This window comes from Apis mellifera, linkage group LG5 (assembly GCF_003254395.2).
Source record: "Apis mellifera strain DH4 linkage group LG5, Amel_HAv3.1, whole genome shotgun sequence".
Lineage (NCBI taxonomy): Eukaryota > Metazoa > Arthropoda > Insecta > Hymenoptera > Apidae > Apis > Apis mellifera.
The window spans coordinates 6,399,639-6,414,119 of record NC_037642.1 but is presented as its reverse complement, the minus strand read 5'-3'; the positions used below and the strand labels follow the sequence as shown (position 1 = coordinate 6,414,119).

The 14,481-nt window shown below is 40.5% G+C and overlaps 2 protein-coding genes across 12 annotated transcripts in view; one reads left to right on the top strand and one right to left on the bottom strand.

Annotated features, from left to right (window-relative positions):
• The window catches only part of LOC100578665, a 76,200-nt gene that overhangs the window by 35,743 nt on the left and 25,976 nt on the right, over positions 1-14,481 (top strand). The window lies entirely within an intron of this gene.
• The window catches only part of LOC411079 (protein grainyhead), a 133,826-nt gene that overhangs the window by 110,375 nt on the left and 8,970 nt on the right, over positions 1-14,481 (bottom strand). For all 5 annotated transcript variants that reach the window (XM_006562116.3, XM_394553.7, XM_006562112.3 and 2 more), the window contains exon 3: positions 7,455-8,224. In XM_006562116.3, the coding sequence (XP_006562179.1) occupies positions 7,455-8,224 (770 nt within the window). The remainder of the gene's footprint in view (positions 1-7,454; positions 8,225-14,481) is intronic.

Genomic DNA, 14,481 nt, shown 5'->3' with positions numbered 1-14,481 from the left:
AATTTTTCTCCTCTTACATCATTATAATTCTTCGTCAAACAGATAAAGAAGAAGAAAAAAGGAGAAATTATGCGTAAATTATGAGAGCAAGATACAGGATGAAACGTATGGAACACGTATGGAAAAGAAGTGCATTTTCTGCGTGTAAATGCAAGGAAATATATACATATTTATACACGAGAGGGCAGATCCTGTCTTTTACATCGCGTAATCGGTCAGCACGAACAGAATTTGTCTTTACGTCACCCGATTTCCATTGGTGAATGATTACGATACAGTGGCAACTGGATCGCAAGAGGGTAGGATATTGGGAAACGTTATATCTAATTTTAGAGCGCGTTATTGGCTGCAGATAGATGGAGATAGATCGTCACGGTCCGACGAGCGTAATAAGCAACGATACGTAATAAGAGAGGAAAAAGTGGTTTTGGTCGATGTTCTTTCGGGAAAAGCAGCGGAGGATTTTAATATTTTTCCAACACTTAATCGATGTGATACGAGATTATAAAATACTCGTCGAATGATTGATAGAGATGGAAACGATAAAAAATTGATTGTACGAATAAATGTAAATCATCAGGAGAGAAATGATGTTGGATTTACAAGAGTTTGAAGAAAATTTCAATAAAAAGAAGAATAATAATTTCGAAAAATTCTCCGATATAAAATATATTTATTATACTTTATAGGAGAATTAATTATTATCAGAAAATTATTATACGGTAAGATAATTTTTCTTTTCTTTTCTTTTTTTTTTTTTAATACCGCATTTATACCGCTCCTAAGGATAATTATAAAAGACCTCACAGTAGCGATTCTTTCTATTTTTTTTTCTCTCTCTCTCTCTCTCTTCTTCTTCCTTTCCTATTACACAATTAATTTACGATTATTACTAGTGAATTTAGAATCGCAAAATAAATTTCCCCTTCCAAGAAAAGTAAAATTCAAATTTTTCTAATATCCTGCGCTCAAAAGGCTTGACAATAGCAATTAAGGTTAATATTTTTCTCTCCATTTTTTCCTTTACACGCGTTTACGATTATTATTATTAGATGTAGAATAATGTGGGAATTGGGAGTCGTCGTTAATCGGTTGTCATCATTAGAATTTGAGAAAGTTAAGTTGCACGTCTCGACACGGCGCAAAGATCGTAAAGAATAAAAATAATAATTTCCACGAGAGGAAAGGATATTAACTTATACGCGCGGGGATGTTAATTTGATTTGCATATATTATCGGTTGCAGAATCTCCCGGGGATCCTGTGCACCGGTTCGCGTCTCTTCCCTCCTTTTCTTCCTCCTCTCCTTTTTTTTTCTAGCGCCATAATCGCCATTTAGCTATATTTATCCATCGCGCGTAATTGGCGCAATTTATTTGCACGAGGGATAAATAGGTTCGGTTAATAAATCGGTTGGCGCGCGAACTTTATCTAACTATCTGAGAGGAAGGAAACGAGAATGGCCTATATAAACGTGCAAAATTCCAATCTTTCTTTATATTAACGTCTCGACAATCTCATTATCCGATCGATCTATTTTCGATTATATCCGAATCCCCCTCGTTCGATTGAAAGCTTAAAATCCATTGGAAATCAATCCGATGTTAAGATACATCAAGATTTTCTTCCCTCGAAAATCGCTCCGACGAGTTACTTTTCATCGATCGATGAACCAGAGCCGGGGATACATAATCGTTTCTTCTCGACATCGGTTCCCTCGACGTTGGCCCCCCGTCCCCTGCCTCCCGCAAAAACAACACGAGAACCGCGCATATATGTATACGAAAGGGAGAGGCAAGGGATCGCTGAAAACGCGACGGATCAAAGGCACCTCCGAGCCGTGTGCGCAAGAAGCGGCGAGGACGTGAGGAGGGGATGAGAGGAGGAAAGGGAGGAGAGGACGTATGCCCGGCTTACATTCTGCTTTCCGCGAACGTGACACTTTTTACCGCGGTGCACCGTCATTACGGCAATTTGCCGCGCATACGAAACGCGGCTCCTCGGTAAAACTCGAAAATTCGTGATTCGTGTTGCGGTGAGGAGAGAGAGTATGTAAAAGGAAGGGCGGCTAGCCATCCCTTTCGAGCCTTTTCTTTTCCTTTTCCTCGAGAAATTTTTAAAAGAAAAAAGGTATATTGAATTATGATATTGCGATTAAGGGAGAGTTGTGATCGAAAATGGAAAATTTCTGATCACGAGGAAATCTCGAAGATCTTTCTGGAAAGAGAGGGGATTCTTCGTTTCGCGAAGTGAATCGTGGAAAGAAAGGAAGAAGAAAGAGAAAATGGTGGAATGGAGGAGAATCGTGTTGAACGAAACGCGGGGTCGAAGCGTTGCAATCGTGGCCGTAAACACGGCAGACACGGCCCGCGGGGAGTTCTGTCAAATAAATAATCCGCCGAAAGCGCGTGCACAGCTTGCTTCGGTTGTTGTATTGTTGGCGCGTGACGTCACATCCTCGAAAACACTATTATTACCGGGCCCGGTTCACCCACCTCCGCCGCATTAACATAGATTACGAGCGCGCCCCTTCGAGCGGTCCCGCTTTTCTTTCGGATCAACCGTCCATCCGCCGAGGATTTATTAAACGGAGGCCATTTTCTGCCCTCTCTCTTCGCTCCCCTCTCCATCCTTATTAACGCGAGCGAAGAATTGTACGTATATATAAGAAAGTCTGGAATCGATGAAAGTTTTTGTTCTCGAAGAGGAGATTATTCGAACGATATTCGTTTAATGATCGAAGAAATTTTTGAATAATTAATATTAATATCGAAGATTTAATGGACCAGTGATTGTGTAAGATATATTTGCTCTGTAAGAATATTAGGAAGAATCAGTTCAGGAGGACGATAAAAGGAGCTACGATAAGAAAGGGGTATATAGGAGTTACGTTCCTCGTTTGATGTGAATACCTAAAGAGACTGTTGCAATTTAATTACTGGCTCGCAGATCGACGGCGGGCAATTTGGACTCACTGGAAAAGGAGCGTAACGAGATCTCGCGAGAGAAGTTTGCCGTTAAAACGCGACGAGATAGATGGAAGGAATCGCGAATCCTCGTTGCGAAACGGCGTGCTCGTGGACGAAAAGAATGTGTTCTACGAAAAGTGGTTCGACTCTTTCCTTCCTTTCCTTTTCCTCTCTTCTTTTTTCCCCCTTTCTCTCTCGTGCGTGAGAAACGCTCGTCCCGAACGTCGTCGTCGAAGCCATCATCGGTAATTTCATCGTGGAATCGAGGAATCGCGCGAAATATATGCAAATTTCATCGCGCAGGGGATACTCGCTCAACTCTTTTTAATTTTAATCTTATGCCGCGTATCGCAATTTAGTTTATCGGATTTTTCAACGACCGATCGCTTTTACAAAAAGCGATCGTGTAGAAGAAATCGTGTGGAAGAACGCATCGTCGATATAATTGTCTTGGTTAATAGATTAACTTCGAGATAACTGAATTGAATCGAATTAAAAATCATCGATTCTCATCGTTCGAAATAATATCCATAGCGTATAAATCAAACTCCTTTTTACCATTTTTCCAATATATTCAAAATATAATATTGGCGGGGAAAAAAATTCTTTTCCTTGCAATTAAAATAATCTTAAAGTGACCGAAGGGAAAAAACAAAGTTTACGAGCCAAGTGTATATTATTATATACCAAGTTTCATCATTTTATCACAGTGTAATGGAAGTTAATATGCATAAAGATTCCGAGAGTCATCGACTTTGACTTTTTTTTTTTTTCCAAGCTAATGAATATTCAAACGGTGGTGAAAATATGAGCGCATTAATTATCAATATTCCCTCGCCAGTAGCAGTAATTACGCGCGATAAACAAAGTCGAGGATTTTAATTGGACGCCAGTCTTCTCTCGTTTCGATCGGAGAAACCAAGAAACGGGGACAAAATGGGCGAAAATGGCGGCCATTGAACGATTCAGATGGCGCCCCAGAGTTCGAAGCAAGATCTCTTTGTTCCACGCTGTTTCCCCTCTGACTGGCGGATTATCGCCACGATTAATCCGCGACTCGAATCGAAAATCCGCTTCGGATTTCGTGAACGCGCGCGTTTAAGCCGCGGAATAAGTAGCTTACGACCGTATACGGGGAGGATCTTTGCTCTTCTGACAGATTCCACGTCGGCCTGTGGCCGAGACTTCATCGAGGCTTCAACGAGATTTTATAATCTGATTACCTTCCTTCTCGACGATTAGAGGCTGATCGTTCTTCGCGCGTTGTATCGTGAGTAAAGTGTATTTCTTTAAGATATCTTTGTGAGTCATTCCTTTTTAAGAGGGATAATTAGATCACGACGTGATTGAATTCTTTAAAAATTTAATTGTCGATTCAATAGATCTTGATTAATGAATCTTTGAACTCGATTGAATATATTTGTTATTTGATATCATTGGATAACGATTGATCTGATCCAAATGGGCAAAAATATATAATTTTTCAATACTTGGATTCGATAAATAAATATGACTCGATTATATTAATTCAAGAAACAATTGGAATAATAATTCGTTATAGTAAGAAATTTAATAACGTGTGGAAGTTATTCTAGAAATAAAAAGAAGAGAAAAAAAAAAGAGACAAGCATTGGCTAGTAAAAACAACAGGAAATGCAGCGATCTGTGTGTTTATATATCAATAAATATTACCGTATTATATAAATATTCATGCGGTAATCTTTGACAAATAAACACATTTACTGCGCGCGTCCTGAATCGGAATCAGCACGTGCTTTTAATATACGTATCTCTGCATAATTGGAATGTGGGACGTTGAATTAAGAGATCCCGAAACGGCAAAGAAATAATTCTCAACTCGACAATTATAATAAAAAAAAAAAAATAAATAAATAAAATAAAGCGAGATCCATAATGAGCCTGTCAAATATTTAAAATTTTAATACGTAATAAATAAATATGGATTCCTTCGCCGTGTAATCGAACGAGGAACCAACGAGATCTGTGATCGAAGTGAAAGGAAACTCGAAAATTTTTATTTTCGAAGATCTCTCGTACTATGCTATTACTTTTTTTTCCTCGATCCATCGCGAAAAACAACGACCCAACGTTTCTTGTCGATTTCTTGTCCACGCACACGAGAGAAGAAACCTCGTTGCAAAAAAGAATGGTGGTACGAAAGAAACAAAGAAGAAAGGAATATTTCTATTTATAATAATCGGCAGAGTGAAAAATAAATGGTAAAAAGAGGGACAGAAAGGCGGAGGGAGAGGGAGAAAGAGAGAGAGAGAGTGAGCGAGATGGAAAGACAAGAGAGAGAGGAAAAAGTGGGGAGAGAAAGAGACACGGTTGTTTTCGAAGGCCCCCAAGGTCTCCACGTGCATATCTTACAGCCGATTAATTGCAGTTGATTTTTATTTATTGCAAAAGAGCAAGGTGTGTGCGCGTTTAATGGTTATTGGTTCACGATACTTCGTGATGTATGTGCGTGTACAAGCTGTTTCTAAAGATGTGATGCACCGTGAATTTGTTCGATTCTTGTTTCTTTCCTTTTCTTTTCTTTTTTTTCTTTTCTTTTTCTAAATATATATACTTGTACTAAAAAAAAGTCATAGAATGTTTTTCGTTCGTAATAAAAATTTAGTGTTTGATTAAAGATGCATTTTAAATTACATGTATTTTTTTGTGTAGTTTTTATTATTATTATTATTTCTTTTTTTTTTATAAGGAACAGTGAATGTCATTCTGAAAAATTCTATTATCTCTTGTAAATCTGACAGGATTAAATGAGCATAACTAGGGATTTAGTATTCCAATTTTATCGCAATACTTGCATTTCATTTCCCTCTTTCGTTTTATTTAATATTTTTTCTTTTTCTTTTTTAGTTATTTATCGCGTCACGATTGATCGCACAAACGTACGGTGCATGATACAGAAGAATGTCATTTCTAAATATACTGAGATATAACATTGTTCTCCAGCGGTTTCAATGCACGGTTTTCATGGAGGATATATGGAGATACGAGCTCGATAGAGAAACGTTACAAATTAGCCGATCGAGATCTTAATTGCGTTTTGAGAATATTTCGCGCGCATGTGTGACGCGTGGATTATTGTACCTCGACGATCTCACACGTGCTGCGCACGTATCCGAGGGAGAGGGAGAGAAATCCGTGGGCGATTTTCATGAATATGTTGAACAGTTTTTTTCATCGTGAATTTATAAACCGGAGAACAACAAATATAGTTTTGTCTCCACGTGATATCGAAAGAATTATCGATGAATCGTGAAACGTGAATTATCAATTTATCATGATATTTATTTATCACCTTGTCGAATAGCAATGGTCGATCGATTAATAGAATGCAAAATCTAAATTTTTTCCGAATGGATATTGCGCAAAATTGATATTCGAAACTCGAGCTTTGCAAAGTTAAAATAAGATTTGGAGAGAAAATGTAAATCTCGGAGACTGATGCCAATTTTAAATGGAATTTACGCAAAATCTAAAAATGGCGCCTAATTTACGAACGTAAACGAAACTCGATCGAAACCTAATCGATCAAACGAGTATGAATAAACCATAAATTTAAAAAAAAAAAAAGAAAAAAAAAACAATTTCACGGAGCACAAAAGAGGATTAAATAATAACTCTGACAAGTCGAACGGCAGAAATCTATCGATCAGCGAACGTCCTTGCAGGGCACACCGTGTCTGCGTGATGCTGTATATGCGTATAGAACACGGCGTCCTAATAATAAATTCTAGGCAGCAACGTGACTTATCCGCGAACATGCTCGCGGGTAGGTGTGCGCAATAATTGTTAATTGTCGACGCTGATACACGAGGCCGATAGCGCGCGCCGTTTCAACGTGCTTTCTCGTGTGCACGCGCGCGCAGGAGAGGGCTGTTCGATTTTTCCGTGGCCGCGAACAGGCTACCGTTGCAGACACACTTTCCGCGGCTATTTTACGGCTTATTAAGGCGCGACACAATCAGTACGTTTTCTCGTACTTAGCTCGCGATTCCCTTCCCTCGCCATACCTCGGAATTTCATTTTTCCAATTCGTTAAAAACCCAAGATTCGTTCCACGCTTCCTGCGTTTTCTTCTCGAATTCTGATCCTTGATCTCTCTCCAAAATATCATTCGAATTCTAATTTATATAAATTGACATAATCGTGCCTACGATATTATCCATTAATATATAACATAAAACACGTTTTTGTGACGGAAAGGTAACGAATTTCGAGCGATAAATAGGAAAAACGTAAGAAGTGGATTTGTGAACAACATGGGAAATTGTAATATTAAGAGAACGCCTTGGCGAAGGGTATGTAGACCCCGTAGCGAGGCGGGGTCGCCCGCCACGGATTCCTATCTCGCATCGTGGACTGATACGACACTGTACACTGTTCGATCTTGATATACTTCGCTATGTAACGAGAATCGAACACCCTGTTAGAAGAATAATGAAAAACTTACCCAGCACGAAGGGAGGCAGCGGCGGCGGCGGCGGTGAGGGTGAGTTGTTGGGCAGCGGCAGCACCAGCGGCGGGGTCAGCAGCGACCAATTCCGAGAGCACCAGCACGGTGGTGGTCGTCGTAGCCGCGCCACAATTAGGCACGGTGGCGTTGACCGCGTGGCGGACACCCGGTGGAAGGTCGTCCTCGTGTTGCAACTGCAGTTGGGGATAATGATGAAGGTGCAACGCCGTCGCGGAGCCGGATCTGGGTGTGACGCAGGCGGGCGGCAGTAGTCCGGCTCTGGTGACCGCGGAGGGTGGCGAGGGGGATGGCGGCGAGGGTGGCGGGGGTGGGTACTCGACCACCTGGACGCGATCCGCCTCGTTTTCGTAGATGATCTCCTTGTCGTGGGTGTACATGACGGTCTTCTGGCCGTCGTTGTAGATCAGATCGATCATCTTGTGCTCGCCGACGCCCAGCGTCGTGTTGGCGGCGGCTGGGTCGGCGCCAGGCGTCACTCGACCGTCGGGATCGTCGCCCCTCTGTTGGACGTCGTCCGGATCCGGCTGGATGTGCTGTTGCTGTTGATGGTGGTGGTGGTGGTGATGGTGGTGATGGCGGTGGTGGTGATGATGGTACTTGGGATGGAGCGAGTGAACTGTGGCTGGCTCGTGCAGGTCTAGAACGTTGACAGGCTGCATCGTCGCGAGTAATACCTGCTGCTCGCTCTCGTTTTGATTCTGGTTGCTCAGCGAGGAGGATGCCGGAGACACTGGCCCCTCCTGCACCTGGGGCAAAGAAGAATAAACGGGGGTGAGTGTGTTTAATGATGGGTGAGATGGACGTGTTGGTCGGTGGATTTGGAAATGGAAAGTGTACGAGGTATTTGAGATATTTCGAGATGGAATAAGAAAGCGCGGTGCAGTGAACGTGGAAGAATTTGCGATCATTGGTTTCGAATAGACACACTAACGTAGGATAATATATTATTAAATATCAATATCGGTTTTTGCGAGCTTCCACCGCTAACGTACGTGACGAACGTTATTATTGGCTGTATCCTACTATCGTTCGTAATTGGAATATTCAAAAGAAACTGGGCGAGACGACGAGTTTCAATTATGGTACTTGCTTTTTTTTTTTTTTTCTTTTATTCTTCTCACCTAGACTTGTCTTTTTATCAACCGTCGACCGTCTGCGGAGCACGAATGCGGGTACCATAAACGATTAGTAGAAAAGTTCTAGACACATTGTAAGGAAGTTTTCGCGAAGATTTATCGACAGACTTTTCTGCCAACACTTTCTCTCCTTATGCAAAAAACGCTCCTGTAACGAGGTTCGTATCCATCGTTCGTTCCAACTTTTAAATAACCATCATTTTCTTCGTTCCCTCGATATTCAACTTTCATCGGGCAAAAATTTGTAATAACAATTGCTCGAAATCCCTGTTCGCGCGAATAGATCAAAGGATACTGATGGAGTTGAAGGACATATTCTCCTTAGAATAGAAAAGACAACCTTCAACCCCTTGTTCAAGATTCAATGCAGCCACGATTTCTTTCAAGTTGACAAAGGTACGATTCGTTCAATGGAGAAACCATCATCGCAGAAAGATTGGAAAAGGAAAGATCCGCGACAGCTTCGCATAAATAGCAAAGAATCATTCGCTTTATCGACGATGCAAATTACGAAATATCTCTCCGGCTTTAACATTTTAACTGACTAAGTAACGCCCCATTAACGGCCCCTAAAAGTCGTTCGTTAAACGTATCTTGCCCGAATCTCACCGCTCCAGAGCTTCTCGATCATCGCCTCGAGAGGAGCGGCTGCTGCGTCCAGAAAATTGCCATTTTATCGATCCACGGTTCGCCGATTCGCGTCACGGAAATTTATATATTGCACACCCGACCGCGTGTCGTAACGGCGGCGTAACATTTTCGAATGCTAATCGCCTCGCGACAAAAATCCCGGCTAATCGGTCCGCAGAGACCAGTCCCGGCCCGAAGTCGACTCGAATAATTAATCCCCTAGGTGTCCGTCGAATATTTTTTTCTCTCTCTCTCTCTCTCTCTTCTTTGCACGAAACTAGGCAAAGATCAAAGTATCACTCGACTTTCTAGCGAAGGCATCGCAAGTGATCCTTATTCGTCACGAAAATTCAGGGAACGTGTAAACGTTTTCGTACGCATGTGTAATATTTACTTTCATTTCTTGCTTTTGATTTCTTGCGTCGATACGATCGGGGATTTGGAAAAATTTGCGGGATTATCAAATGATTTATAATCGATTCGGATTCGAGGGTTTTATTGCAAGTAGTTGGTTTGAAGTGGGTGGTTGATTTCTTGGAATGTTGCGTCGGATTTTTATCTTTAAATCAAGTAGAAGCTAGAATCGTCCGAAGATTATGATACCAGATCCCATGGAATAATTTATGGTTAAATTCTAAGCGAATCAAGATCGTCTTTTTTATTGGAAGAAAATTTGTTTAATACGCGGTTTTATAATAATTAATTAAAACATATGTATTCTTAATTATATTAGTTCGATGTTAAAATTGAACGCTTCAATTCGTTTTCACTTCACAGAAAAAAAAAAGGATATAAACGAAAATACAAGGTTCTTTTTCTTCGTCACATTTTCCAGGACTCGAGCCTTCGTCGTTTCTTTCATCGTTGATTATCCCTGATTAAATATATCTATCCTTTGACATGTAAAATTGCGTTTCTTGCCGGTTAATTCCGCCATTAAAACGTCCTATTAAAAAGGGGTAGAGAAAGAAGCGATGAAGGAGGGAGTCAGAGGAGCGCAGCAGAAAGTTGCCGCCGCCTTTTAAACAAGTGTGCGCCATCGCACGTTAACGACGTCGTTCGGAATTTCCCACGTGTTGACGGTTTTATGGCGCTTTCCAAGCGGAATCAGGTTAAATTGACCCAGGACCAATCGCCTCTTCTTGCAGTGTTCGCTCTCTCGGACGCGCAATGTCATTTACGATCCATCGTCCATTAACATAATTAACAACATCGTGAGTCATCCGATTAATATTCGAGTTTCACTCGTCATCGCCTCGAGTATAGACAACGAGATAAGTTATTTTTTTTTTTTCTTTTTTTTTTTCCACGAATGCAATTTTACAGCGCGTTGATTAATGGTATCTTGGAATTCGTATTATTTCAAGTACATATATATATACATATGTTTGAAATTATATTTTAGATACGCGTACACTTTTTTCTTATTTTTTTTAATATATCGTATATTAATGCAAATATTTAAATGCGAATCTTTTTCGTAAGGTGGATTAAAGACGAATAATCTACGACTCGATGAACAGTCCTCGTATCTTTATGCTATCTTTATGATATTTTTGAATTCGAATAGTATCGTTTTTTTTTCTCGATCTTGATACAATCCAAAAATTTTTTTTCTTTTTAATTTTATAGAAACGAAAGATCTAAGGATAACTTTGAAATTATCTCTAATCCTATTTTTCTTACGATCCAGGATAACCTCTTCGAAAATATTGCATATCATTCCAAAATAAGACATCATCACTTCCATAACCATCGCAAACATCGCTAAAAATTGATGAATGAAATTACCAATGGACCAAATTTATTCATCAATTACTTATACCAATAAACTTATTATCCTTCGAATGATAATCTTCGACGTTACGATTAACAATTACTCGAGTAAATTACTCGAGGGGGGAAGGGAGGGGGTATTATATTAATCAGCTCGATCACGAAATCTCCTCTCATGGTCATAACGTTAAATACTCGCCGGGTGAAAGCTGTACACCGACTTGATTCGAAACCTAATAAGCCGGCCAACTCGAGGGAAATTTATCGTTTGGTCGACCGTTGATTCACGTAGTCCGTGGTCACCGAATCTATTAGTTTTTACGAGTTAGTTTTACACGCGGCAACGACACCGTCGATTGGTCGAATCGGGGAGGGGGTAGAGGAGAGAAAAAAAAGGGGCACGGGCGCAGGGTTCGTTACGAATATACGTACACGTTTCACGGCCTCCTGGAAGATGTTATCTCGCCGATATTTATGAAATAACGTGAGTACACGACCGGGGCGACGGCCTTGTACCATAGATTCAATCTAATATCGCTGTCAAGGTGGACGATTACGTAACCCATCGCGATAGCAGTTGGAGAGGCGCGTTCGTTTCTAGAGAGTTATTAGACGGTGATTGGCCTTGCGTCTTCCGATTCTTCCTCCTTTCCTTTTTTCTTCTTCTTTTTTTTTTTTTTTTTTCAGTTACTTGAGTTAATTTTTACGAGTAATTTGGAATAGACGTAACGTTACGTAAGCTTGTTTCGTAATTGGGCGGCGATTTGGAATGAAGGAAATTTTTGATTCTCCCTAATCTTCTATTTTCCATTTATTTTTTCCAATGCATTTGATCTGGAATAAGTTATTTTGAACGATTTTGAATGATTTAAGTGGTGATGATAATGTTTAGGAATTAAGGAAATTGTTCGATTCCTTATTGAAATCATCGATTGTATTATTAAAAATCGTAAAGAAGAAAACTTCTCTAAGAGAAAAGTTTGGATCGAGTTTCGATATTCTTCCATTTCGATGATCATATTGTTCTAGGGGAGAAAAAGTAGTCCTCGTAAAGCGCATATAAATTGCTTGCAGCGGACACTAATGCGGTCAGCTGATCGAATAAAAAGAAACGGTTAGAGACCAATGATCCGCGACACGAGCATGGACAACTAGCTTGAACAGATGGTGGGTAAAAAACATCCATCGGTATCATTGTATCCCCATATGTTTGTACGTTGTTACTCGGACTAACAAACTGAAAACTTCTTTCTTAAAACGATAACTCTTGTAAAAAGTTGTATTAGACGGTTTCACTGTCTTCTGATACACAAGTTAGACAATTCTGTTTCAAAAAGGAGATACAAGAGTTGTTCAATCCGAGTACTGTTTCTTTTTTCTTTTCTTTTTTTATTAAATCTCTATTTTAAGAATCTTGATCAAATATCATCAAATCTAACTCCCCTTCGAAATTTCTTCATTCGAATCATTATCTGTCATTCATAGATTCCCAAATTTCCATTTCTAAGAGGTTCAAACATCTTCAAACATTTCCTGAAGAGGAAATATCGAACCACTCCATTCTAAGAACCTCAAACAAACATCATCGAACAAAAGATATTTTCAAAAATTGGGATAAAATTGACCGCGTTTCGATCCCATTTACAGCGTCGCCCAAAGCTACCCTCGAAGCTTTCTCGAGCCAAATCAATCGTTTCGCCGATAGGAGAGACAGTAGCGGTTCCAAGGGAGCGTCTATGCGCCTAACACATAGGCCAGCCTCTGTTTACACGCAAGAACCGGCTGATAATAACAGTTAATTGGCCTGCTGGCCGTGAGAGACTGTTCCAGGTCGGCCGATACCCGGTCTGTTTCTGTCGGTCGAGGCGGATGCGCGACCGTTTCTTCTTGCTCGCTCGCTCGCTCGCTCGCTTATTGCCGATCACGTCGTTCGAATACGCAGCTGCGCCAGCACCAAGATACGTGGAATCGTTAAGGGCCTTTCTTTCTGCTGCTCTCTTGCTCGCGTACGCGTCCTAGCTCCTAGTAGAGAGACCTTCATTGTTGCCCGTTGTCCTCCCTCCTCGCCCGCTGCACCGAGACGCGGTGTACACGATCGTCTAGAAGTTTTTGCCGATCGACCGTTCAATCCTTGTTATATCGGCCGCTCCTCCACGACAGGGCTTCGTCCACGGAGCGGAACACCTGTCAGCGTTTCTGTTATTGCGGTAATTTCTTTCTTTGGTTTCTCTTCGTTTTTTGGGAGGAGGAGGGAGGGGTTCAGCCGAGGGTTTGGGCTTTTCTAATCCCTTTTTCGACTCGAAATGGGTTTCCCTGATCTGTTGGTTTGATTTGGATCGATTATTGGGAAGAGTTGAATAAAATTTATGATTTGGCAATTTGAAAATTGGAAAGTTTTATCATTGCTAGGTTTTTGTTACGATTATAATATCTCTATTGAAAAATTTTATTTTAGAGGTTTTGATGCTTTTTTTTTTTTATTTCTAATTATCGAGAATTAGCTCTTGCGATTCTGATCGGATTCATTATCGGATTTAAAGGATAAAATAAAATTTCCAGGGATCAGATAGATGCGTAGGCTTTAATTAGAAGTGTAAAACGCAAGTGTAAATACTCGATACGAAAATATCCTCGGCTATATACGTGAGCTATATACGTAATCTCCCCGGTGCAGCTTCTATTAAAATAATTTTTTTCGCCTGCGTGAAACGTTCAATTAGCAGTTATACTGCTTTGGAAAATCATTGTACGATCAACGTTCGATCCCAAGCCTTTCCAACGACTCTCATAATTGTTTATAATTGTTTATTAGTCGCGAAGAATGTGGATCCGCGTTTAATCGAGGCTGCGACGTTGAACAACGAAACGCGTGACACGCCTATGATCCGAAATAATTATTAGTTATAAGCTGTACATTCGTACGACTTCCTGTCGCTATTTCCACTCACGGTAATCATGAAAATATCTGTGTGATTGTTCGTGATACACTTTTTTTTGTCGTTTTCTCTCTCTCTCTCTTTCTTTTTCTTTCTTTTTTTAATTCTCCTCTCTCTCTCTCTCGGTTGTATCGCATGCAATATGGCCGCAAGCGAGTTAAATGGAATTGCTAGGAACGCTTGTCGACGATCGTATCATAATATCTCCATCGTTTATTCCTCTTTTTTTCCTTTTTTTTCGAGTAAACATGCCCGCTATTTCACTTTACGCTTTATGCAGATCCCTTTCGGTTCGTTTTACGATCCGAAGAATTGCAGAATTTTCTCTCTCTCTCTCTCTCTCTCTCTCTCTTTCTCTCTTTTTTCTTTCCTTCAAGAGTAGAATTGGAAGTTTGGTATTGGACGAGGATGAGGTATGCGGCGAATCGAGGAGTGGAGGATTTATGGGATTGTGGAACGAGAGGAATTTATGTTGGAATATTTAATGTGTTTGCGAATATGAATATATTTTGGAAATTTGATAAT